Source organism: Styela clava, chromosome 7 (assembly GCF_964204865.1).
Source record: "Styela clava chromosome 7, kaStyClav1.hap1.2, whole genome shotgun sequence".
Lineage (NCBI taxonomy): Eukaryota > Metazoa > Chordata > Ascidiacea > Stolidobranchia > Styelidae > Styela > Styela clava.
In genome coordinates this window covers 10855895-10882566 of record NC_135256.1, presented here as the reverse complement: position 1 = coordinate 10882566, position 26672 = coordinate 10855895, and the positions used below count along the sequence as shown (strand labels likewise).

General features: G+C 35.7%; 1 protein-coding gene across 1 annotated transcript in view; it reads left to right on the top strand.

The window, feature by feature from the left end:
- The first annotated feature begins 4377 nt into the window (after window positions 1-4377).
- The window catches only part of LOC144425162 (uncharacterized), a 33317-nt gene continuing 11022 nt past the window's right edge, over window positions 4378-26672 (top strand). Inside the window, exons 1-29 of the mRNA XM_078114553.1 lie at window positions 4378-4505; window positions 4786-4943; window positions 10416-10525; window positions 10639-10790; window positions 11249-11327; window positions 11910-12051; window positions 13903-14044; window positions 14450-14515; window positions 14884-15019; window positions 15189-15375; window positions 15558-15693; window positions 16301-16465; window positions 16820-16902; window positions 16977-17018; window positions 18130-18226; window positions 18552-18701; window positions 19035-19225; window positions 20234-20411; window positions 20497-20628; window positions 20986-21139; window positions 21824-21966; window positions 22370-22513; window positions 22735-22843; window positions 23507-23688; window positions 24428-24568; window positions 25088-25251; window positions 25650-25800; window positions 26239-26387; window positions 26497-26639. Coding sequence (XP_077970679.1) covers window positions 4445-4505; window positions 4786-4943; window positions 10416-10525; window positions 10639-10790; window positions 11249-11327; window positions 11910-12051; window positions 13903-14044; window positions 14450-14515; window positions 14884-15019; window positions 15189-15375; window positions 15558-15693; window positions 16301-16465; window positions 16820-16902; window positions 16977-17018; window positions 18130-18226; window positions 18552-18701; window positions 19035-19225; window positions 20234-20411; window positions 20497-20628; window positions 20986-21139; window positions 21824-21966; window positions 22370-22513; window positions 22735-22843; window positions 23507-23688; window positions 24428-24568; window positions 25088-25251; window positions 25650-25800; window positions 26239-26387; window positions 26497-26639 — 3887 coding nt within the window. The 5' untranslated portion in view covers window positions 4378-4444. The remainder of the gene's footprint in view (window positions 4506-4785; window positions 4944-10415; window positions 10526-10638; window positions 10791-11248; window positions 11328-11909; window positions 12052-13902; window positions 14045-14449; window positions 14516-14883; window positions 15020-15188; window positions 15376-15557; window positions 15694-16300; window positions 16466-16819; window positions 16903-16976; window positions 17019-18129; window positions 18227-18551; window positions 18702-19034; window positions 19226-20233; window positions 20412-20496; window positions 20629-20985; window positions 21140-21823; window positions 21967-22369; window positions 22514-22734; window positions 22844-23506; window positions 23689-24427; window positions 24569-25087; window positions 25252-25649; window positions 25801-26238; window positions 26388-26496; window positions 26640-26672) is intronic.

Here is a 26672-nt window from a genome sequence, read left to right as displayed (position 1 = left end):
TAATGTCGTTTAGAACAGGCGATTGTCCTGTACTTTATGACAAAAAGTTCAAAGTACAGAACTTGACATTTCGTGGAATAGAGCATGTACCGACTACCTGGTAGGCTGCTACTGTGTGTCTGCATCAAACGTACATGCGTACAGTTATTGTTCACATTGATCTGGCAGATTCTAAAGAAATAAAGAATACAAGATCAATGATACATTATATAGACTTAACATTACATGTGGTCCTCAGGACTTGCTTCGCGACTATAAACGTAGAGGACATGATCTCATATAGCAAGTGTTTTTAGAGACGTTGCACTTTATTCTGTGTTGTATTATAACTACTATACCATGCTACAAGCAGATCACTACGTTAAGTCAAAGTATATAATATGCTCGCAGTATATATGCAGTTCTATCTTGCGCTTTTCCATAATCGGCGTGATAGTGATATATATAAAATTGTTTTCCTCATTTTTATAGAGCAAGCATTTGATAACACTCGATAATTTATTTCATTACAATGAAGAAACTTTTACTTATAATTCAATTCAATTCAATTTGGGAAATGGTTTTGTCAAATACGTGTGAATTACCGGATATCAACGAAAATATTGATTTTGATAGAATTCCTGGTAAATGGTTTGAGACTGCCCATCCATTCGGGGGATTTTTTGAAGTTACAATGTGTCAAAGTGCTACACACGTACAAACAAGTGACGGATTAGTTGTTGTAGGACATTTTACCCATGCTGATGGTACATCTGGTAAAACTTTGATACTAGATTTTAGTCGTCTTGGGCCTTCAGTTTTCCTAGCAAGAAATGTATATGGCGAACAAGCTGAAAAGAAATCGCTGATACAGGAGAATGAAGCCGCTGCTCGTGATATTTCATTTGAGGCGGCATCTTTCAGACACTCGCCGATGCTCTTCATTACCGATTATAGGAATTATCTTGTTAGACTTCAGTGTGATTTATCTGGAAATAAAACGGTATCGGTTGCAACTCGGGCCACAAACCTTACTGCAGAGATTATGCTCGATGTTCACAACAAACTAGTGCAGATCGGCCACGATTGGCAAAATGTCAAGATGTTCTATCAAGATTGCCATGGTGCAAAATAAAAGAGTGAAAAGTTTACATATTATGATCTTATGCAGTGTATATTTGGTGTTTGAGATTTTACTTTCGAATTACTTTACCATTGTTCAAATATTATAAGCAGAAGAAGTAAAAGTATATTGGATATCTGAGTAGCCAATATATTGGCAGCTGTTTCTTATTTGCAAGCTCACGTACATTGATTTGAGATGCCAGTACGATCGCTTTCGTGTGTTTTTCTCGGCACGAGTGAGGGTCGTTTGCTGGCGCGAGATTTCTTTCTTTGCTAAAAGCACACTCGAGTGTTGGTTCCGCGCGCCTTTAAGAAGTGTAGGCCTACGATTAAGCAAGTTTGCCGTTCACATTCTCCACCTTACATTGTATAGTTGAAATATAGAACATTTCGCTGGAATACCAATTTTAAATGTATTATCACCAAAAATGAACCAGCAAGTCTCAAACAATTCAGCACGCTTGATATAAATATAATAGTATTCGATATTAACCAAACGTTTTTATTTCCCCGCAACAATCAATAGCGTGACATCTTGGAATTTATCCCAAATATTGTTTGAATCATTTGATCAAAATAATGTATTTCAAATAATGTATTTTATATAGATGTACTTGGATGTTTCATTATTGCAAATATATTAGTGAGTTATATGTCATGTTTCTACGCTTGCGTTTATTTGAATTAAGCAGATAAGGTAGCATTGTTAACGAGGAAACTAATATTACGAGATTCGATGAAAAATGCATCCAGTATCCAATTGGTTTTAAAACGACGCTTCCTCTTTTACAAATGTTCCCCAATGTATATTCTATATTGGATCATGACAGGCTCGTATTTTTTCAGCTTGCTCAATTTGGCAGCTTGTGTACACTAAATATTATATATATTATATTTGCAGCACGCGATTAATTGAAAATTATATATATATATATATTGTTGTTCATCGAATAAAATGACTCATTGTTTGTGTTTCACAATATCCCAGAATATCGGCTGAGTGGTTTGCAAGATCCGAACAAAACCAGAGAGTTTTGAATTTCCCACTAAGGATATTTTATTGCTAAATGGCAAACCGATTAGCATGTTTATCGTCTGTTGACGATAGCCCTCATGAAAATAGTTTTTATTTAGAATTTAGAAGGTCTTACGTTGGCAAAGTTTTACCAGACGTGCGTGTTCTCGCACAAATATTAGCTAATATTCTACCATTGACGACATCATTAGTCACTGTAGAATCAACGAAATTACCAATAGTAAGCAGGTACAGTCATATGACTCTAAGCATACATTTACAGTGTATCACACCTAGACTGATAGCCAATATCGACCATACCCGCAAAAGGTTGGGTTATATATCGAACTAGAATTCGATCAGACGTGTTTCATAACTCATTGCATTCTATTCGAAACTAAAGAAGAGAGCGATGCTCAAATGTATGGACACGAAGACCAAACGGAAGTAGTACGGGCATGAAATATGTCACAGAAGACTTCCGGTACTGGAGTCTTCACGACTTCGCCTGACCAATAGGCACGCAAAATCAAAACGGAAGACAACCGTCACGCTGTCATAAAAACGTGTTCCCACGAACAAAACTAAAACAATGGAATTTTAGATAAGGATCAAATCCCATAGGGAATTTAGGAATAAAAATAATAGCCGTCTAGAGACAACAACAATCTTTAACCATGGAAAATTGAAGCAAATGGCCCAGTAGGTAAAGAGTAAAGCGATTTTTTTCACAACAACAACAAGACAAATACGAAATGACAAAACGATCTATAGGTTCATTTCGTGTCAATGAAAAATTAGGAGTTTACTACATCGTGATTGTTGTCAATGACCTTTGGAGCACAGAGAAATTATTTGTGACACAAAGCGCCGATATTACGATTTGCTCTGATTAATCATTCATTGTCTGTGTAAATGGTACAAAACGACACCGTCTAATTGCAAGCAGGAAAAATAACTCTTGTAATGAGGCGGATAAACGCAGTAAGGGTAAATGATTAATTAATTAAAATGAGCATTGCATAACACGGTATTTAAAAATAGTTGAAACAATGAATGTTTGTTATGTCGGAGTATATGTCGAATATTAAGTCATATTTGAGTAAGCATGTTCTGTGTGAACCGTTTACAACAAATGCTTATTTTTATAAGGTACATGCCCGATTGACGATACAATTTTTGATTATTACGAATAATTTATACTCCTCGATTAAATTCTGAATTCCGTAAAGTGGTCATACATCAAATAAATATCTAGGTCATAAACCAGCTTGTGCTGTCGAGTCATCGTCAATATGCTGATTAGAAAAGTATTTGACATCAGATGTTTTGTTGAGCTTTAACAACGTTCTCTTTATTAGAAAACTATCTTGAGGTGCTCTGCTATCTAGCTCTATTGTTGGACAACTTGAATAATTGAGTATATTTTTCTTCTGTGTAATTTTTTAGAATTTCTTATGAACGATATAAATCTGAATATTATCAAGGTCCGATATGTTTTGTAGATGTGAAGACAAAACTTATTCAACTGTTCATCCATAGATATGTTTATGTTTGTTATATATATATGATATGTAAACCTTTTTGCATCAGAGACATGTTCATGTTTTCATCATTTCTGTCCGTCCTCAGATGAGAGGGATGGTATTGTCATGGGAAAGTTTTTTATTAACGAAATTATCCTTGTTTGAATTTTTTTCAATTTCAATTTTACAGAAGCTTGTGATTAAAATCTCAATATGGTATTATCTGCAGGTCAACAAATTTCTTTTAGGTCAACAAATTTCTTTTAGAAAACTTGTCTGGGATATTTTTTTACACAGAAACTGTAACAATTGTCCAATTCTATATGTCATATTTCAATTACACAATTCTACCCTTGAAATGGGTTATCGGGACTAAAGAGAGTCGCCCGAGTATATATAGTTTGTTTGAAGCCATACGGGCTTATCGAAATAGTGTTGAGTCGCTTGAAATATTCTGAAGATTGTGTGCTTTATTTTTATCTGGTGATTTTCAGCGGTGCCCTGTTTTGTTGTTAAAATGTTTGTAAACCACTGGGCTAAAGAACACTGAACAGTTGTTTCAAAAATGGAAATTTGAAAAATATGCGAATCGACAGTAATTTAAAAAATTGTAGCCTTTCAGAATTGGATTGAAAGTTCTGCGACACACAGCAGTCTCGTGGTAGATAAAGTATAAACCATATACAATCGGACACACGACCACATTTAAACCAAAATTTATTCTTATCAAACAAGCTATAAAAAAAACCAAGCTTTGATTTTTGAGGTCATGACAAATTTGTTCTGACGTATTAATAGAATGGAAGAAAAAATGTGGAAAGGAGTACTTTTCGTCTTAGTGTATATTTCATTTATATCGGGTAAGATTTATAATGATTCAAGTAATTAATCTATATTTTGCATGATCTAGTTTATCACTTGAAATGAAAGAACGAACAATATATATTCCAACAATAATATGCAGTCGATTAGAAGAGAACTGGTCCACATATAATCATAGTTGTACAAAGAGAAATATGGTTGGCTTATGCTTAGGAATCGGAGAAAATTATTTTTTCTTTTTAGTAGATATTTTTAGGAACTCCAATTCGATATCGATTATTTAATTTTGGTTGTTTTAAATATTCAATATTCTCACAGGTTGTTTTGGTGTATGTCCAGACGACTGGGTAGAAAACAATGGGAGGTGTTATTACCTATCCGACGGTATATCTACAATTCTTCCCTGGCACGAAGCTCAGTCCCAATGCGAACGGATGCAAGCTAACTTAGTTGTGATAAACGATAATGCTGAAGATGTATGTATATCTGCTATGAATTAAAAGTTTATGCATTTCATTTAGTCTCGTTACACAAAGATAAATCGTTTGCTATATTCAATACTAGGTAGTAGTCTACACCAGGGCTTCCCAAACTTTTAAGCTCGCGGCCCCTTTTAATATATTAAAATTTTCCGCGGCCCTTGTTCGCGCTAATAATGCTAAACAGCTCGAAATATGCATTTTTGTTGTTTTATTGACACAGCTAATTCTCAACTACTCAATTACAAAAACAAGCACATATTTATTCAAATTAACGTTACTCAATTATTCAGTGTAATGGGTGCGAATACTTTTTGCTGCATAGCAAGTCCAGCCTTGGCTCAACGTTTGTTTATGCAGGCCTAAATGATAAATTACGATGTCTGGCCACCGACGGCATGGTCTTTTTCCGGAATTGTTCACTGTTATTGATCAAACTTAGCATAAGACAGCAGTTTGTGTGGCGCCAAATTATCATGGAAAAAACTCATGCCGCACCTACACGAAAAATATGCTGCCTGATAATAAAACACAATTTTGTCATCGTTAATATGTACTTATCTTATCTCTGCCTGGTTTTTCTTCAAAATGCTAAAAAATCACTCATGTTCAGCAAATGAATAAACTGCGGCCTTCGAAATTGCAGCATATAGGATACCCGACGTAACAGAGCGTACACAACATAGAACAGTGAAATGAAAATTGATTCGTATACACATCATTTGCAACAATGAGAAACAATAAAACATTTAGAATAAAAAAAATATGTAACATATATATTTCGAGGCGCACTTAGCAAATCGCAAATCGGGTCTTACGATCAGAATATGCTTTGTTATGCAAGCGCGGTGATTCTACTGTGTTTCCCCGAAAATAAAACCAAGCATGAATTTTAGAAATTGTTTTAATATAAGCGCTCCCCTTTAAAAATGATTTAGTCGATAGCGCAATTTTTTTTTTGACCTAATCCCGTGGAAGTGCGTCGTTTTAATTTTGCTAGGACGTCGCAAAATTTCGTGATTCATTTACCTTTCAATTATATCGATCCCTTATGTGATGATGTTACAATAAAAAAGTTTAATTCTGAAAATTCGGTTTTCTTATGATAAAGATTATTTTTCTTGGTTCAAAAAGCGTTGCGGGCTCCTACCCCTTTTGCGATTTCGTTTTTATATAAAGCAGACTTTTCCACCAGGGCCCATTAAATATGATTTCACTGACTGTCGTTATGTTTTTTTTAATTGTTTCTTTATATGGAACTCATTGCAAAAAAGTGTTTTATTGAAAGGTATCAATACGTATTTTCACGGGTAGTCGTAACTTGAGCATAATTTTGGAGGGCGTCACAATACAATTGACCTTTCCCCGACCTTTAACCCCCGAAAAATTCTTCCTATACTTTACCATTGCAAAATTTTCGGGCCGTATTTTGGGACTGGTTTTGCGAGTTGGCGCCTGTAAAATGGGGTATTTGTTTCAAATCATCATTATGATTCATCGCATACAACAATCTGTTTTTAAAAGTACCGGTAAACAACTTTAGCCCAGTCTATCACAGCTATTTTTACACTAATTTTTTATTACTGCAATTAAATTAAAACTCCTAGGAAAACAGAGTGATCATTGAAATATCTGATTTATTTTTAAATTTCCAAAACACAACTGAAAACTAACGAATAGAGTTAAAAAACGCGAAAACGAGGTAATGTTTACGACCACGCCTGAAAATCTGTCTGAGTGAGAACAGTGTCTGAGCGGATGCGAAAAGGGGACATTGTTGCTGATTGGCCAATGTCGCGATGTAAACACGGAAGTCGATGCTCGGGGAAGGGTCCATGAGGGTCGAGAACCACTGGGTTCTAGTCGATGGCAAGAAATTTCTACTCAGAAAATTTCTACTCTTTCTACTTTTTAAATGGTTAATAATCTATATGTAGCAGTTATTTTAAATGAAGACGTGCTATTTATAAGTAATGGAAATCGGTATTCATATTTGGCATAATAAAAAATCTCGTTATTCTCTACAATAGGTTCTCAAAGTGCTCCGTACGGAGCCCCAGGGCTCCGCGAGAGAAACCCAAGGGCTCCGCGAGCTATTCGATTACTCTTCAAAATACTGACTCAAAATTTTGTAACCGTTCAAAGAAGCAATAACAGCTTTGATAAAATCTGACAAATATGGTAAAGAGGCGGAATTAAAAAATGACATTATTTATAAGCAGGAGCGTAGCCAGGATTCTTAAGAGGGAGGTGGTTCAAAATCGGAATCGGAAATTTCCGCGCAACATTCTTAGCAATTAAAAAAACGGATAACGAGATTTCTGTTGCGTAAAATATTCAATCCAATTTCCGATGCGAGCATTTAACGTGTCTCGTCGTTATAATGTAATTGTGCTCATCGTTACTCACGTTTGATTCGAGATTACTATTAGGATTACTAAAATGAAAGTATACTATTCTAAAATAACATAAAATATGTGATAAACTGCCAACTATAAATAAATTGGAGTCGTATTTTGGCGATTTCGGGATTTGTCAAACTTGATTTGTTCCTTTGCCCTTGAGATTATTTTTAAGCAAGATATCGCCGTTCAAAAAATCACAATGACTGGGCAAAATACGGACAATTGAAATTTATTTTATTGCATTCGGCTCCGTCGGTAGTTTCAGAATGAAAAAAAGGTACATCGAGGATCGCGCGCACAATTGATTGCGTGCGGCTGCGTCGGTAGTTTCAGAATGAGAAAAAAAGTTACATCGCGCGCACAATTGACTGTGTTTCGATTTCGCAGTTACTACGATGAAAACCTAACATAAAACCAAATTGTGAGATTTACAATGTCTATAAAAGCGTTTTGAATCTGAGGTGAGTCTGCTGAAACAAAACGTGTGATCTTCCTTTTAAAGTTTTAGTTTTAATATTTTAGAATGCCGTTTTTCAATCAAGAAATTTGAGTTGTGGATTTACCTCTTTATTAATTATTATTTTTAGCATTCCGTCGCCGATGACTATAATATGGTAACATGTTTTTCACATTGAACTCATAATTCCCCACGAGAACAAAAACGCAATTAACGTCGTCATTGTGTAACAATACATGTATATGCAGAGGGAAATTTTTGATTTAGGGAGAATAAACACCGGCGTAAAGATGTTTAAAACACGCCATGCTGACGAAAAAATCGGCGATTGTAACAAAATGAAATCGCGCACGTTATTAGCGGCCTTTTAAATTTTCCAAAAATGTCAAAAGGGAAAAGATTCGACCCCTAATTTATTAATATATATGTTTGTCAAATGTCAAATTTACAGCTTTAGTATAAACTTTAGATTTATTTATGACTTGTGTTAACCCTATTAAAAAAGGTTCAGCATTTAAAATAAGTAAAAAAGAAATAAGTACTTTTACTTTGCTCAGGAATATTAATCTAAAAGTAACAATTTTAACATTTATTTTGGGGCTCCGCAAATAATATTCAACTTTTCAAGGGCTCCGCAACACCAAGAGTTTGAGAACCCCTGATCCCCCCAAAATAAGTCCTAGTGTTATTTTCGAAATAAAATTGAGGACATAGTCTTATTTACACAGTATGATGAGGTGATGTTCATTAGGAATCGTGAAATTTTTGTTTCACAATATTTTTAATAATTGTATTTCGAATCAAGAGTCTGGAAAAGTACAATAGATATAGTACTTTTCGGGGGGATTCAGATTTCCTTATGGCAGTAAATTTGCATCTGGCATTTAATAACGAAAAACACTTATGTATGGGAAATACTGTATTGAAAAGCGTGTTCCATATGTAATGTAAAATTGTTATTTCTAGCAGTATCATTACAACAAGAGAATGATGCTTAAATATATGGAAACAAAAGTCAAAACAAATCTTTTAAATCACCTGTGGCCTACCTTCAGCTGAACGGGGCCAAAACAAATCTTTTAAATTACCAGTAGCCTACCTTTCGCTTAACGAAAAAAACTCCCGACTTTGAGTACTTTACTTTTCACATCAACTTACCGTATAACCCACTGCCCACTGTGCGCTACTGGTATAAAATACCCTCCGACTTTCGCAAAGCACGAGTTCGCAAAATCGAATCGGAAGAAAATTTGTTCCCATGAATAAAAAATAAATCAGCGGAATGTTATATATCAGATCTTATACGATTCATAGAAAATTTAGCAACAAATTAAAGTATATAAGAGCATTCTAGCGATAACAACGATCTTAAACCACTAAAAATTTTAAGCAATTGGTCCAGTAATTGAAGAGAAAAGCAATAATAAAAATACCAACAAGATGAAAAAGAAGAACAGCAACATAATAATAATAGCAAAACGATCCATATGTACACTTTGTGTCCAACTATTCATCTTACAGATATATATGTGTGTGCATGTTTTTCACAGAAATCTTACCGTCAAAAGAAGTAAACAAATTGAATTATTTTAGTATTCGGCATTTTTACTTAAAAAAAATGGATTAGTGGTTTTCCCGCACACTAAATTTCGAGTAAATTCAAAATCAGCAATCATGGCCCAGTGTGACATTTGTCGGTGCGGTCTGGATACCACAAATAGATGTTTTGATGCGTCGCAACCTTTCATTTAGTTTGCCTCCTTTCTCACACAGCCAAAGGACTTGTAAACATTGACTCTGTACATCGTATCGTAGTGGTACGGCATCATGATTAGGTATGCTCGCCAAGTCTGTAAAACCTTTAGCTCAGAAGATTTCGTTTGCTGCAAATCTACACAATAGGTTAGATATGCAAGTAAAGAGCTTTAATATCTACGAAATCAACGAAAAAACGACCAACCCAACACATCAGTCAGATTAAGAAGGGGTAAGGCAATACCAAAATGGGGCGAAGGGGCAGGCAAGAATAGTGACGTCAACCCTATCGGAGAATACAAAAGCCGAAACAATGATTCGTACTTCGCATACTCTTGCGATAATATGAAAGAAGAGCAATCCTCAAATATACAATAAATTCAAAACGACGTAGTATCAACTATTTTACAGTATCGGTAGTCCACCAGATAGCTGAAATGCGATCGCGAAACCATCGCACGATGCACAGTTTTTAATTTTAATGACGTTATCACACAAAACTGTAAATTGAAAAACGAATCCCATAGAGCCCACAGAAATTATTGGAATATATAAAAGTAATAGCCTCCTAGCATCAACAACAATCTTTAACTAAAATTTCAAAGCAATTGATTCCATTAGTTGGAGAGAATCGATTTTTACAACAACAACAGGATTTACGTACAACAACATAGGCTAATAAAAAAACGATTCATAGGTCTAATTCGTGTCCAACAAAACAATAAAAAAAAAGGAATTCTTAAGCAAGTCTCTTCACAATATGTCGAAAGGGGTGTCAGTTAACTTGTTGCTATAACCTTAAAAAGCCGTTGAATCAATTTCATAAAATTTTAACTTGCTTCGTGTTTACAGGCGTTCCTGGCCACATTGATACCAAGTGTCGGAGGCACTTGGATCGGCCTCCACGACTTAAAAGAATCGGACGATTGGCAGTGGGTGGATGGTACGCCATACACATACACGTAAGTAAGATACACAGCGAGGGTATAAAAAACAAAACTTGGTAAAACGCTGACTATCGTATCTAAAATAAAATAAAATCAATAATAATTATTAAACACAATTTTTTTTCAAGTAACTGGGTTCCTGGTCAGCCGGATCACTGGGAGAATGCACCAGGAGGAACTGAAAGTTGTGCAACCATGTTAGGACCTAACAATGGACAATGGAACGACCAGAGTTGCTCAATCCCAACGGCGTATCTTTGTGAGCGAGGAAATGATTTGGGTTAGTGAAAGTTTGAATACAATTTTTTTTGGCTCTTAGATAGTAATTCAACCATTTTATTTATCATCCATTCTTCTCATGATACTAATTTTCATTGATGCTACCAAATTCATAATTCAGGATTACATTACTTACTATGTTGGTATTTTTTTACTTTTTATATATATATGAGTGGAAAAAATATTAGTTTTCAGTATATGAGTTTGATACATACACATTTGAACAGATAGAGAAGCAAAAGCGGGAAGCGAATAAACACTAATTTAAATACAAAAACTACGTACTTTTTTTCGAAATTCACAATAAACGGTTTCCTTCAAAATGGTTTCGAGGCTTGGACTTTTTGTAGGCTAATCTAAAAAGTCAAAATATTAGTCCAAGTTAATTCAAAAACTGCAGCGATATTTTAACGATAATCATTGAATTCGCAGTGACATAAACTTAGTCAATATTTCCAGATACTATACCTCGATGCAATGTTGCGGAGGGCTGGCAAGAACTTTACAATGGAAGATGTTATTTATTTGTCACTGAAACGTAAGTGATCGAATATTCATAAAATGTTTTTTTTACTCACTTCCGTATTGCTCCGGTGGTTTATAATAGTAAACTAAAGTGTGTTAATATAACCGAGGTATATCGCAATTTGTCGCCCACTCCACCAAGTGTAGTCGGGGACAACCCAGTGATTTCCCTACACCCCCTCTCCCCTAAGGGGGGCATTACTCCCCGTAAGATTTCAAGCAACCCCCTAAAATTTCAAACATTTTCAGAAGTTACAAATAGTAACAAAATAAAAAAATAGTAATAACAAAATATCTACCACCCACTAAATTTGGAAACAACCCCCTAAAATAAAAAGCTGAAGAACATACTGCATCCACCCAAGTGTAGTCTGAAATCTATCGCGTTAAGGTAAGGGTTAAATCTATGCCATAAATCGCTAAATTAAATGTATAGAAACTAAAAGATTCTTGAACTTCTTAGCGCAACGTGACTTCAACAAATGTGACTTCAACGCATAATAGCACGGATATAATGAAATACCGCGCTTAGATAGTAACTGAAAATAAAGCACCTTTGTCCCAAAGTCAATCTGTTCTTATCATTTTCACCAAGTGCAACATGGAACGATGCCAATGAAGCTTGTAAAGCCAGAGGAGCAGAACTTGCAGCGATCACTTCTGAAAGTGAACAAAAAGCCGTTTCTGTTGAAGTAAACTCGAAAAACAAAAACACATGGATCGGATTATCTAACGTGGTATGTGGACTTTTTACAAGTCGATGACAAATACGTATTGTTTTCCAATATTTAGCTTCGCGCAGGAGAGAATAGGTGCATTTGTGTACATTGATCGATTAAGTAAAAGGCTTTAAAAGGCAACAGATTAAATACCTATTTACGTTAATCGTTGACATATTTGCTATGGTGCAGTGGTTCTGAACCGCGGGCTGGTGGCCCCCAAAAGGGGGATACGAAGCAGTTCAAGGGCGGGGGGAGGGGGGTCGCGGGCATGCCACAAGGCTAATAATTGATCATAAGGTGACTTCGTTTGAATAATTTCCTTCTAAAATAAAATTCCCCGTTTCGGCGATCACCGCAGTTTCATTACCTAACTAGGTTATTTGCGATCACTGGGTGTATGCACCTTCTTGTACCTGAATTGTTTGATCATAATGGGATTCAGAATCTACCAATCAAAATAGATCCCTGGTAGGCCGTTTAACATGCAGACGGGCGGTTTCATAAGACTGCGAAATAACCTCCATTATCGCATTATAGACGCAAAACCTATTTGTAAATTCATAATGCCCAAATTACGAAACTGGAACGACAGTTACTTTGGCTTTACCAAAGTAACTCGAGATGACAGAGAATTTGTTCAATGTCTGCATTACTCGTTTGTAATTAGCAGCGAATCATTACGTCGACTTAAACTCCAAAAGTAAAGTGACAAAAATCGTACGCAGGTTAATGACTTTGAGATCGGTTTCTGATAGTACAATTTGTCACAACCTATTTGTGCGAATCTGGATTTTCTGATCTTGTTAGCATCAAAACCGTCTTAATATCGACAGTGACATTCGTCTGGCTATATCAAAGACGGTGCCTAATATAAGGAACTTCGTCAGACAGTCCGAAACGCAACCTCGTCAGACAGTCCCAAGCGCAAGATTCCCATTAGTTGTATACTAAAAAGCTTGGGCTTTCTTGTCTATGGCTCGTTTTTGCATTCCATAATAGGTCGTAAAAACATAATCCAATCCAACACGTTTAGTACTTTGAAATGACGTACAGAGGGGCCACGAGAAAAAAAAGGTGCCGGAAGGGGGCCACGAATCATTAAAGGTTGGGAACCACTGCTATAGTGGTTCTCAAACGATGGGGCGCGCCCCACAAGGGGGGCGTAGACAATTTTTTGAGGGGGCGTGAAGCTAATTATATATAAAAACAAATTGTTAGATTTGATTTTGCCCGCCTTATTTTGGATATTTGCATTTCTTTATTGTTTAACGATTGCAATTCTATTCACGTATTTCCAACGTGTGTTTCGAATACTTTCGTCTTACTGTCTATTATGTGTAGCTTATTGTTATCTAGTTATTTGCCTATGAGATGGGGCGCGAGACTTGACAAATTTTAATTAGGTGGCGCGGCTTAAAAAGTTTGAGATCCACTGTGCTATATATTATGTTATGATACTATGTATTGATCATTGCAATCGGAGAGAACTGCCCCGTTGAAAAGAAGAAAAGGCACCGAGGGCGTCGTGCAACCCAAAGACGACGAATTCGCGGGCAGGCTCTCTCTCTCTCATAAACAGAAACGAACAACGCGATGAGGGCAAAGACATCATGGTTGCAGTCTGAACACAGACTCGAACGTCAAGCTTACGTATATGTGGTGTACAATCCATAAAACTATACTACAACAAATGTAAACATTCGCCAGTATTAAGTCATAAAAATTAGAATTAATTCATTCCGTGCCGCGTGTTGTTAACAATAAAATTTCAATATTTCTGTACTATACGTATAAAATTATTCCAATATTCAATAAAAATAAACGCCAAATTTTCTTTCTTTCATCCACCCTAATTATTTTTGTTAGAATCACCAATCGCAGCAACTGTACTGGAGCAACGAGGTTGATACATACACAGAATCTTCGTCTTATAATAATTGGGCGGATGGAGAACCTTCCGCAAGTAGATATTCAAAATGTGTGCAGCTGACACCAGATGCTGTAAATTGTGAGTACTGTATGATACAAATGACCGCCTTCGGTAAGAAAAAATTTTGCACAAATGGTTTTGTCACACCATATGCCTATACTGACTATCTGCTTGTAGTTTTAAATCTGTTCTATATAATATATAATAAAATACCATTAGGGTTGAAGTTTTTGGCTGCGAATTAGTTGGCCTTCCGATACTCACCCCACGCTGACAAAAGGCAGGTATGCTCGCGATGCTCAATTTAATTAACTGTAATGTATACAGTGTATGATATATTTTTTTATGATAAAAGTATAGGAAAATTGAGTTTATTAACATCTTCGTTCTAATCCATGACAGTAATATGCGTTAGAATAATGGAATTTTCAGATTGAATCTACTTAAAATGATCTCTAATATAATCCGTTATTATCTTACCAGATTCACCATGGCAAGTACAGAGATGCGGTGAAGAACGTGGCTACATGTGCGAGACTGGTATAACAGGTAAGAATATCATATTTTTTATCCATTACGTTTGAGTAAGTGGAATAGGATACTTGATTAACGTCGTAGCATCGATATTACACGTTCTAAAGGACTGAACAGCTTTCAAAGCTGGTCAATAACTGGGGATTCTATAAATTGAGGACATTCCAACACCTTGGACCAGGGGTCGGCAACTACTTTTTGGCGAGACCCCAAATTTTTTTTCGAATTTCTTGCGACCCAAGCATGTGATTAGTTTGGCCCAGTATTACCTGGGTGATATGGAGTTCAACGTACTATATTATATAACATAGTTGGGCTGGCCGTTTTAGTATTTTTCTTTCAAGATGTTATGACCGTGATTTTTAATTTACAAAATTTTGCAGGATCCTGTGCTGACGGTTGGCGACTGGCCCTTGGAAAATGTTACTTATTTGTGCTGTCGCAAAATGCATGGGGAACATGGGTGGACGCCAGAGATCGTTGTTCAGCTATGGGAGGAAATATTCTTGTCATAGAAAGGTAAATACTTACTTTTTTGTTAATTTTGTGAAATTTTAATTTTCGAGTCACATCTTTTACCCGATTTTGTCATCGAAGAAAACGATTTTTGCGAAACAATGATACTTTCCTAAAAATATATATTGATACAGATGATCAAAATGTATTTTTTAAATCCATATGTTGACAGCGATGAAGAACAGCAATACATTGCCGAGAAATTGCCAGAATTTCTTGATGTGGGGGCTAATGAATTTTGGCTCGGTATTTCTGATTCCCTTGAAGATGGAGTGTTTAGATGGGAAGACTCAGAGAACACTCCTGTTTCTGATAATGACTATATTATGTGGAACAAAAACCAACCACAAGATCGAAAGGTAAAATACTGACTCTATGTTCAAGATCTGCAGGAAAAAAAAGCAAAATACTGCATATATTGGAATGTACAGGCCAGGCATAATTTGATTTTGTAATATCATAATTGACCCAAAGCTAGTATGAACATAACTTCAATGGTTTTGTATCAATTGCACATTACAACTCTCATTAATATATTCAGGATACATGGGATTGTGCTCAAATATACACAGGATTTTACCTGGGAAGGTGGGAAACTGGGGATTGTTTTCTGCAACAACCTTATATTTGTGAAATACAGCCAGGAGTGGAACCAAAACCTATTGTACCTGTTGCAAGTGAGTTTAATGGAGGAACAAAAAACTGTTCTGGAATATTGTAATATATCTTTGACTTTCAACTAGAAAAGTATAATTGCTTTTCAAGATATGGTCGCGCTACTATTTTTTTTATATGGATAGGAGACATTTGAAAACATTAAAAGAACTTACAAGGCTTAGCACACTTGATTTAGTGACTTAAGAATCAATTCCTTGTATATATGTCTCAGTGAGCTATTTACGGAGGAGACCATTCTAACATAGATTGGGACCGACCTACTCCGAACGGTTTTGATTTGTCATGTAAAAATATTACATCATTGTCCCAGCGTAAATGTTGACTAAATGTTCTATATTGCCTACTGCCTGATGTAATTTGGTCCATTTGGCTGCAGTTATTCTGAATATTAAAACAAAAATATCTTTATACAAGCCAATTCATTTATTTAAATTTGAATATATTTTTATTCGTGGGAATAACTAGGCATTGTATGTTATAAAATAGGTAGACTAAAACCCAAATGCACTCATTTTTGTAGTTGGTAACATGGGTGCGTTGCCAAGGAAGTCCGTCACCTTTCTAGTTCCATGACATTAATATCATTCAATTTATTGCGTACCCCAGATATTCACAAAGGGTGTGACCCTGGGTGGCTGTGGTTTGATGATCATTGCTATTATTTCAATTCTGATGTAATGATTCAATGGGATGCTGCAGAGGATAAATGTATTGAAATGGGTGGTCATTTATCAAGCGTACTTTCTGGGGAGGAAAACTCGTTTTTAATAGGTGAGTACGGAGATTCTGTTATCAGCAGCGTAGTGGGTTCTTCACCTCCTTAGCCACCACGCTGTATACGCAAGGCTCGTTAATTAAAGTTAATTAAATTGTTATTTTGAACTCAGCAGGTCATACAGACGATTTCATTTTCTATTACAAAATTTCAATTTTTGATATTTTGTTTATATCTACCTAAATTGGGCACCGCATCCACTTTGCATATGACTCCAACACTGTCTAATGCCGGCCATGACAATGTGTGAAATTGGCTAGGAAGCTTCTAGCTAAGCTAGAGACTTTCGCGTTTTCGCATTGAGCAATTCACATACCTAAATTTGTTTAATGTTATTTTTTATAACTCAGATCACCTTGCTGGTAGTACGTGGATTGGTGGACATGCAACACAAAATATATATCAATTCCAATGGTCAGATAATTCGGCCTGGGTAATTATACATAAACATAGTAACACTGGTTTAATGTAGAATCATTATTATCATCAATGTATTTTCATTTATAGGATTTTACAAACTGGTTTGAAGGGGAACCTAACAATGTTGCGGTGAGTAGATTTATTTTGTAAATGTGTTTTTGTAAGCGCATTGTAGGGTAACTTACCAGTGCCTATTTCAGGGTACTTGTGCGCGCGACTGTCCTGGATTTTCTAGGTTCTGTGACGATGATAATTTATGCTTCCAGTCTCAACGTAATTGAAACAACAGCAGAAGAGTTATTATATTATATCAACGTATTATCAATATTTTACAGTACCCGTATCGTAGTCTACCAAACTCCTCAATGAACTTTTGACTTTCGCTAAGCCTTCTAGCGACAACAACAATCTTAAACCACCGACAATTTCAAAGCAATGGACCTTTCCCCGACCTTTGACCCCCGGAAAATTCTTTCTATACTTTACCATTGCAAAATTTTCGGGGCTATTTTAAGAGTGCTTTTGCGAGTTGGCGCCTGTAAAATGGGGTATGTGTTTCAAACCATCATTATGATTTATCACATACAACAATCCGTTTTTAAAAGTACCGGTTTTAGCCTAGTTTTTTACAGCCATTTTTACACTAATTTTTAATTACTGCAATTAAATCAAAACCCATATGAAGACAGAGTGATCATTGAATTATCTGATTTATATTTAAGTTTCCGAAACACAACTGAAAACTAAACGAATAGAGTTCAAAAACGCGAAAACGAGGTAATGTTTACGACCACGCTTGAAAGTCTGTCTCAGTGAGAAAAGTGTCTGAGCGGATACGAAAAGGGAGCATTGTTACGTCACTTTTGGCATATTGCTGATTGGCCAATCTCACGAAGTAAACAAGAGTAGTTAATGAAAAGCGATTTTTTTCACAACAATAAGTACAACAAAAAAAAATGACAAACGATTCATAGGTGAATAGGTGTGAATAGAATTGTGTTGTGGTAGTTTAACAGTGGTGATCTCCCATAAATAATAATGTTCCGCTTTCAAACGAGAATTATTAACTTTACTTTGAATAATCCACAATAAAACATGAATTGACAACCTGTCTACGAGAAAATATGTTATTGACGCAAATTATTGTTGTTAAGTTAGGAAATAGAACAACTTTGAAGTTGAATTTGCAGTAAGATATTCGAATTTAGATATATAAAACTTATTTTATATATCTTTGCAGCAAGGATGTGCCCTGATGTGGAAAGAAAAGAACTACGAATGGGATGACTTAGGCTGCACAGAACTCCGGAATTATGCATGCAAGAAACCAATAGAAGGTATCTCTAGTGTTTTATGTATCTCATCAAATCACTCTGGAGTGACCAATTTTCATAGTTTTTGACATTATTGAGAACATTTAACTAATATTATGATGAAATATACATTTTTGTTTTAATAATAATGTCATGTCTTAGTCTTGGTGCGCTAACCATTATTTGAGCAATCAAATTACGTCACAATCAAGCAATATTTAGTTCATCGTGAATAAATATAATACCAGACTATTGGTTGAATCCTTATACAGTATATTCAAAATATAACATGAAAGAATCTGATTTAGTAAACACGAAAATATATTACAATATACTATTTATATAACAGATTGTTGGGAGCAGCTGGGTATGGAAGATGGGAGAATTCTTGATCAGCAAATTACAGCATCTTCTGAGTGGAACCAAAATCATGCACCTTATTATGGAAGACTGAATAATTATCCTGATGGTCCACATATAGGAGCATGGGCAGCTGCAAGTAAGAGCTGAAGCAATATATATTACGAATTTTCAGTAGTAGTCAGTAGTTCATTTTTCACCAAAATGAACATACAATTGATGCAAACAAAAACTAGGATAAAAAAACTTAAAAATTCCATTTCATGGTGAAAAGTGACGCAAAAAAAAACAATGTTGGTTATCGAGCAGCGACACCCGTGATAAAAGTCTAACTTTGATACATGTAAAATAGAAAGTAGATTTTTATTTTTATAGCGTATAAACCAATTTCAAATCGTAAGAAATGCTTATGATCACACCTATACTTCATTAATACAAAGATTCAGATCAGAGAATAAAGTATGATTTATAGATGCTGATATTGCCACTCCGGGAACGTGTTGGTTTCAAGTACACCTCACACCTCAAAGAACAGTACATGGTATAACTACTCAAGGTCGGCCGAGAGACTATGCACAGTGGGTCAAGACATACAAAGTGGCATATTCTGATGATGGAGATAATTGGAGTTTCGTAAAGGAATCAGGAAATGCAAATGACCTGGTATGGATAATAATTCGTAATATCTAACGATATTTTAATACAAATCCTGCGTTCACCGAAACCGCGTTCGGGGTGAACCATTATATCCTATATTTGATAAATGTGGTGAAAATACTAATTTAAGCTACTTTTGGAATATTTACTTAAGAGTATTGTGGCTAACACAGGGTGGTCCAAACCCAGGCCCTCGGGCCACATGTGGCCCGCTGCTCCATTATCTGTCGCCCGCGGCGCATTCGGTGAGTAATCAAAATATGATATTTTAAATTGCTCCTCATAAAATAAATCAGAAAAATCGTTTGACATATTGTTGTTATATCACTACTGTGACTGAATTGACTAGTATGATGGCTAGCTGAAGCAACTAGCGAAGTTGAAGATGTGATGGGCAGTCTGAATTGTTACCTGGATTTCTATCGTTTTGATCGGGAATATATGCTAACAGTATGGGCATGATAGAAAACTAAACGTCGGATACGGATTCCATTAGCCTAGATTGGCAATGCCTGATAACTATGTGTTTACACAATAGAAGTGCTTGTTTTGTATTGCACTGTTTACCTATTCTTGATACTATTGTGGCCCGCGACCAATGCCAAAATAATTTTGTGGCCCGCGGAGCCCACAACCTTGGACCACCCTGGGCTAACACATTAGAAACAGCAAAATGCGATAACAATCGTACATATTAGATAATAATACATAATAATACTAAATGATTACGGCCTATATGAATGGTCAGACACCCCTTATGAGGGCATATCTCGAATTAACATAGCCTACTTATTATAACAGCTCATACTTCAATCCTGTATAGAAGTATTGAAAAACATTCAATGCAGACTACGCAAAATGTTTGATATAAAACTTGCGTTGCAAGGAAAAAAAAAATGACTGAAAAATTCATGTACTATTTGGATCGCATTCCTCGTATTAATTATCTTGGAAGAACCAAAGAATTGGGCAGAAGATGAAAAATGCTTTCAATGAAAAATGTTTTGTTTTTAGATATTCAAAGGAAATGTTGATATGAACACAAAAGTAACAAACAGACTGCCAACTCCTATTAAGACGAAGTATATCCGAATTTATCCTTGGAGTTACAACGGCGGCGTCACCATGCGTGCTGAAATACTTGGATGCGCGGCCGATGGTGGTGATTTGGCAACTCCGGCACCACAAACAGGTGTTTACAATTGTTTTATTGTTTGGCTATGATTAGTAATTTATCAGTGTTTTATGAACACTTATTTATTTTTACAATTTCAAAGAATGCACAAGTGTAAGCTATCAAAACCGAATGGATTGTGGCTTTGCTGGTATAACAGATTCGGAATGCCGAAGTCGAGGATGTTGCTGGGATAACAGTGTTCCGGATACTATATTTTGCTTCTTCAAAGACGGTAATATCTATTCTGACTTGGTTTAAATTGAATTAAAATAGAGAATGATATAACTGTATTAGACATAACCGCAAATTAAATGCGCTAGTAATTCAAATCACCAGAAAGTTGTTCTTATTATTCGAATGACGCACCTTTTTGATTATCTTGCAACGAAAATTACTTTTATGGACGGAGGATAAAATTGTCTTCTCTTGCGAGACTATAACAATTGTAGATTTTCTCTTGTCTTGCCAGGTTTTTTCATATTTTTGTGTAATCCCGTCTTGTTTTATTTAAGTTCATTGAATTGAATCTATCATCTTTCTAACGTTCCGCATAATCAGATACATTTTTACAAAGAATTTTTTTTTTCAGGTGAATTCGATTCAAGATGTGGCAAAGATTGGATTTATGATCCAGGTGGCCAATTCCTTTGTTATCATTTTAATCCATATAAAATAAGAGACTGGCAAGATGCTCAACTTTATTGTTACAATCTTGGAGGAGATCTACTCAGCATTAATTCAATGTTAGTACAATGAAATTTTGCATCGTATGATTACTTCTTGGCATGACAATATACGTAGTGATTATCGCAGTAACATATTTACATACAATTTATTAGCACATTCAAAATTCTCATGTGTTATTTTTATTTGACAAATATATATCATATATGCATGCCGATATTTTGAGATTCTATATTTTTCTTCTAATGCTATTTTGTAATTAAAGTTTATTTGATGTATTTTGAAATCGTTTTTAACCATATTATCCTTACTATTCTTGTTTTTTAAATATACAAATCGCTCAGTTTTTGACTTCCAGATTCCTAATCGGTTCCAAACTTAAGCAGAACTATTTTGTATAGCGCACTGTGCTAAGCGTTTGAAATACGCATCTCTGAGCACTTCTGCTTACCTTTCATGGGTTTGCAGATTCGAATCCCATGCGAGGCAATTATGTGCGAGAGAATTGGTGGACTCTTCACCGCCCAAGGGTGGTTTCCCATAATCGCTGGTCGGTTACGGCTTCTTCCAGCATCAGGTCCATGCATCACAAAACAAATAACTATGTAACTAATCCCATATCCGACTTGGACTGGTAATAGGACAAGATTCCGTGGTTTTCCCCATGTGATTATGCCGCTTTATCGGCTTTCATCTCCTCTGGGATAAATGTAAATCATATCCTATGTTAAATTTCTATATAGGCACGAACAATATTATGTTACCGCTCATGTGACCGGACTTGTGTCAGCATCAGCCCTGTGGATTGGAGCAAATGCAATGGACAAAAGTGCAGGATGGAAGTGGACTGATGGAAGACCATTTAATTATAAATACTGGCACAGCGGTAAGTAACACACATTATGAGAATGGTCAAAAAAATAGATTTTTGTGTGCCACATTTTTGCTGGCGGGCCATATAAGCAATTAAGACATCTAGCCGGTCCACACGAAAATTTCGCGGGAAAGGCAAGAAAAGAGAATGCGGCTATTGCTTAGCCTTGCAGTAATAAAGCAACCGGCCAAAACGGTCGAAGATTCAAGGCTGCGACAAGAACACAAAAACAGGTATTTTTACCCACGTGAGCGACTTTTTAAACATAAACTGTCGAATTCGAGTTTTATGCTTGCTGGGGGAAAATCTATAGTTGCTGACTAGTGCCACACTAAATGGATCAGCGGGCCGAGTTGTGGACCGCGGGCCCCTGTTGCACAACCCTGGTTTAACTCTGTTATATTTATTATGACAGGTGAGCCAAATAATTGGACAGGAGATGAAGAATGTGTTGAGATGTATACATATGATGGAACATGGAATGATAATCCTTGCAATTACCAACGAGGAGTAGCTTGTAAAAAGAATAGTAATGATTTTCCCATCACGCCAGTTGGCAGTAAGTAGTTTTGTTTTTATATTTCTGAATATTTCTAATATATTGTGTTTAGTGGCAATTATGTTGTTACTTTCCATTCCAAAATGTATGGTATTACGATATTATGGTAATAAGATATTACTAATATTTTCTTCTATACTTTTAAATAACTTTGAAAAGTTGATTTTTTACACGTCGACCCTTTTTTCTGTATATATTTACTAAAATTCTATTGATCACAGCCAACTTAATTACGAACATATGCGAGGGAGAAACTGGAACTCTGATTTGTGGAGGAAATCAAATTATTCTTGTTCACCATGCGTCGTATGGACGGACAAATGTTTTAACGTTAGTATGAATTTAGCTTTGACAAATTGATTATTTTTATTCTTTATTAGTATTTTCTGCACCAAGTTACCCTAAATTGTTGTTAACATTTCCGGTAACTCATGGTTTTAAAACTAAACCCATGCCCGCTCTGACGAGTTTGAGCTGAACATGAAATAATGCTTTGCAACCTTTGATATACCATAGGATACTGCGTTTTTAAAATTTTCATTTGCGATGTTAGCCGAAATTGTACAATATGAATTTAAACAATTATTGTTCATTGACCCTCGATTATTTACATGCTCAAATAATATACATTTGTAGGAACATTTATATTTACCTACAATACTTGGCCGCTAAACAGCTAATCAACGATCCCTTCAAAGCAGATCATCGTGCTGATGAAAAATAATGAAGAATGTATTCGCAGATTGGTAAAAAGTAATAAGATGTCAGAATAAGTTGCCATGACGTTTCAAAATCTTGTAGTACACCATTCTGATAAATACGGATGATATATATATTGTAAAGATTTTCACTGTATTTACTAGAGTAATTCAAATTATATTTATTTATAAATTATAGCATCTTCTTCTGCATCCGTGACAGTGATCGTACGTCTTGTAAGGAAATACTAAAACGTAATTTTTGTCAAAGATTTTTACTGTCGTAATTTTTTAGCTGCAACGATGGTGGAGCACCGGTACCAGGCGGTTGTCACTCCGAGGATTCATTCGAAATTATTTCAAATATGTGCAACGGTAAAGCCACCTGTCAGATTCAAGCAACAAATGCTCAATTTGGAGATCCATGTCCCAATGTTTACAAATATCTGAATGTCATCTATAGCTGTGAGACAAATAGTGAGCCAATATACCAAATAGTTTTGAACATTTTATATTCACATTTAATACGAAACGATATAATTTTTTTTATCATGAACAATTTTATACGCAAGAATTCGTACTTCATGGTCACGACCTAGTCACTATATAAAACACTAGATCACTGGTTTCCACCATTTTGCTGGGGTGAGCACCAATGAAACATTCCCCAGGAAACCCCTAATTATTTTAATGTCTGAATTGTCCGAGAGAAAACCATATGGCAAACCAATGCCTCTCGTTCAGTTACCAGTCTGTGCTGGGGTCCAACCTCTCCTCTCGCATATAAATACCGCCACAGGTCTTGAACCTGTAAACCCACGCAGAGTAATCAATCAAAGGGTAGGTGGTGAGATTATTCCTGACGCTTAGCACGGTGCGCCACGGTACTGGCAGAACCATGGTATGCCACAGAACCTCGTTTGAAAACCACTACTCTAAACATTGAAACCACTGTAAACCAGTTGTATACCACCACGAGCTGCTGTGTCCGAACTCTCGGTGCTACATCTCGATTGTGTTTACATACCCAGAATGCTTATTTGTATAATGGTGACGATCGTACTGCTTAAACCCAAATATATCTTTGAAACTTCTTATATCGTGTTAACTAATATTGCAACATTTTGATTATCGTTACATAAATACAATTTACAATGATTAAGGCTTCCGGTTTCATATGTTTTCTGACATGATATTCGTAATTTCTTTACTTTAGCTTGCATTGAACCGCTTGGAATGGAAGATGGGACAATTACCGATAACATGATATCAGAATCTTCATCTACAGACGGAGCTCATGCGGGAGCGTTGGGGAGACTAAACGGACCAGCTTCGTGGGCAACAAATGAGGGGGAGGGTTAGTATTTTTCGATATATAAAAACGTAGTTTTAGATCAGCTAAATAGCTGAAGCAGGACTTTTTTTTAGCTTTTTCAATTAACTAACCAACCCGGATGTTCAATTATTTCTTGTTTTAAAAATGTTACGTCCTTCTTTCCCTACACTTGTTTCACACTCACCCCCTTTTAAAATACGTTGCTGCATGGTTGTGCTGAATGGTTGAAGTTAGCGTTCGAAATGGAATTTATGCTATGCTTTGAGTTAGGATAGACATAATACCTTGGCAGAAGGTTAGAGTATTCATTATTCACACAAAGTGAGGTTCGTGGAATTGGGTTATGTGTGGCACACACGGGGCAGGTGGAACACGACAGTTTGAGACAACAGTCGTAAACATATTCCAAAGGATTTAGCTTAGTTCTGTCGAGTTACTATATATGTCATACACCATTAAGTCTGGTCTTTTCAAAAGCGTAGCTCCTTTCCGATCTATACATATGTAATATTACTTTTTTCAAATTCAAAATATTCTTAGGAGCATGGATTCAAGTTCTACTGTCAAAACACATGAAAGTATCTGGAATCTTGCTACAAGGAGCTAACGACGCTCAGAGATGGGTGAAGACATTTAAAATTTCATATGCTAAAGATGAGACCAATTCAGCATGGGCTGAATATAAAAGTTTCGATGATGAAGTCGTAAGTATTACTTTTTTTTTTCAGTTGCATAATCTTAAAACGCAAAATTTCAACACCAAAAAGCAGGGATGAAATAATAATAATATAATATAATTTGTCAAAATTTCAGACTTGATTCGGGAATGGAGTTGAACAATAATTGATAAATCATTGAGTCATTGATATTATTTGTGGGAATTTGTTAAAATCAATGTCTATATGTTTTTACATGGTGATGAAATGAATGCTATTACCAGGTGTGGGGCCTTGTTCTGATCTATAATTTCCACCTTTCCATCTGGCTTAGGCTTGAGAAGTACAAAATCTGAAATACATTTTCTTGGATTTTTTTGATAATTCCTGATGGCTACATTCGTGGTTAGTCGGACTGACTGATAACACATTGTTTATGATTGCAGCAAATTTTTACCGGTAGCAACGACCAAAGAACAATTTCTACAATATTGCTGACAGAAAGAGTTTTCACTACCGGTATACGATTATATCCATTATCCTGGAACGGAAATACAATTGGAATGAGAATGGAAATTACTGGATGTAGCCCATTAGGTGTGAAACTATGGTTATTTCAATATATCGACGTAGAATTTGAATAGGATTTTAATATTTATTATTGGAGAGAATCTAGGCCATTTAGTTATCAGCCCAAGTTTGTTTAGGACGGAAGCCATTACTGCTAGATTTCATGAGAAACACAAAGAAATGCTCGGCCAATCTCTTCGCACATGATTCTTCTTCGTTACTTTGGAACTTGTCAACTACTCGACATGGCGGGCGGGGCGATGGCGAACATAGTTCTATACCCTGGACTATCTAATATTATGCATACATTTTTTGCCCTATCCATACCTAATGAGTCATTTAATGTTATGTATTGAACAGCATTTGCTCTTTGTATCTCTGACACTTCAATATAAATGTATGATGAAAATTATCTTATCTGTTATACTGAACACATTCATACTTTTCAATTCATTTCATTTGCAGAGGAAATTACCTGTAACACACTTGGTGATGCATTGTTAACAACGGATGATGCTGACCTAAGTACGACAAAAAATGTTGATTGTCCTGCTTACTGCACTGAAATATTAGGATACAACTATGATATATACGGGGATACAATATATTCTGGTGTAGGTCTATTTTTGTGTTTTACTCAACTAATTATGTTTCATTATAAATAGAAAATGACGGCTTGGTCGATATATGATGAACCATGAAAAAAGATTGAATTTTTTTTAGAATTCGCAAATATGCAGTGCTGCAATTCATGCTGGTGTTTTGCTTGATCAACTTGGTGGAACTGTTACTATAAAAGCAGAGCCCGGCCAGAGTGTTTATGAAGGAACAGAGAGGCATGGAGTCCATTCACAAGATTTAGATAGGTAGAGTCAAATACGAATATCTTATTACTATTT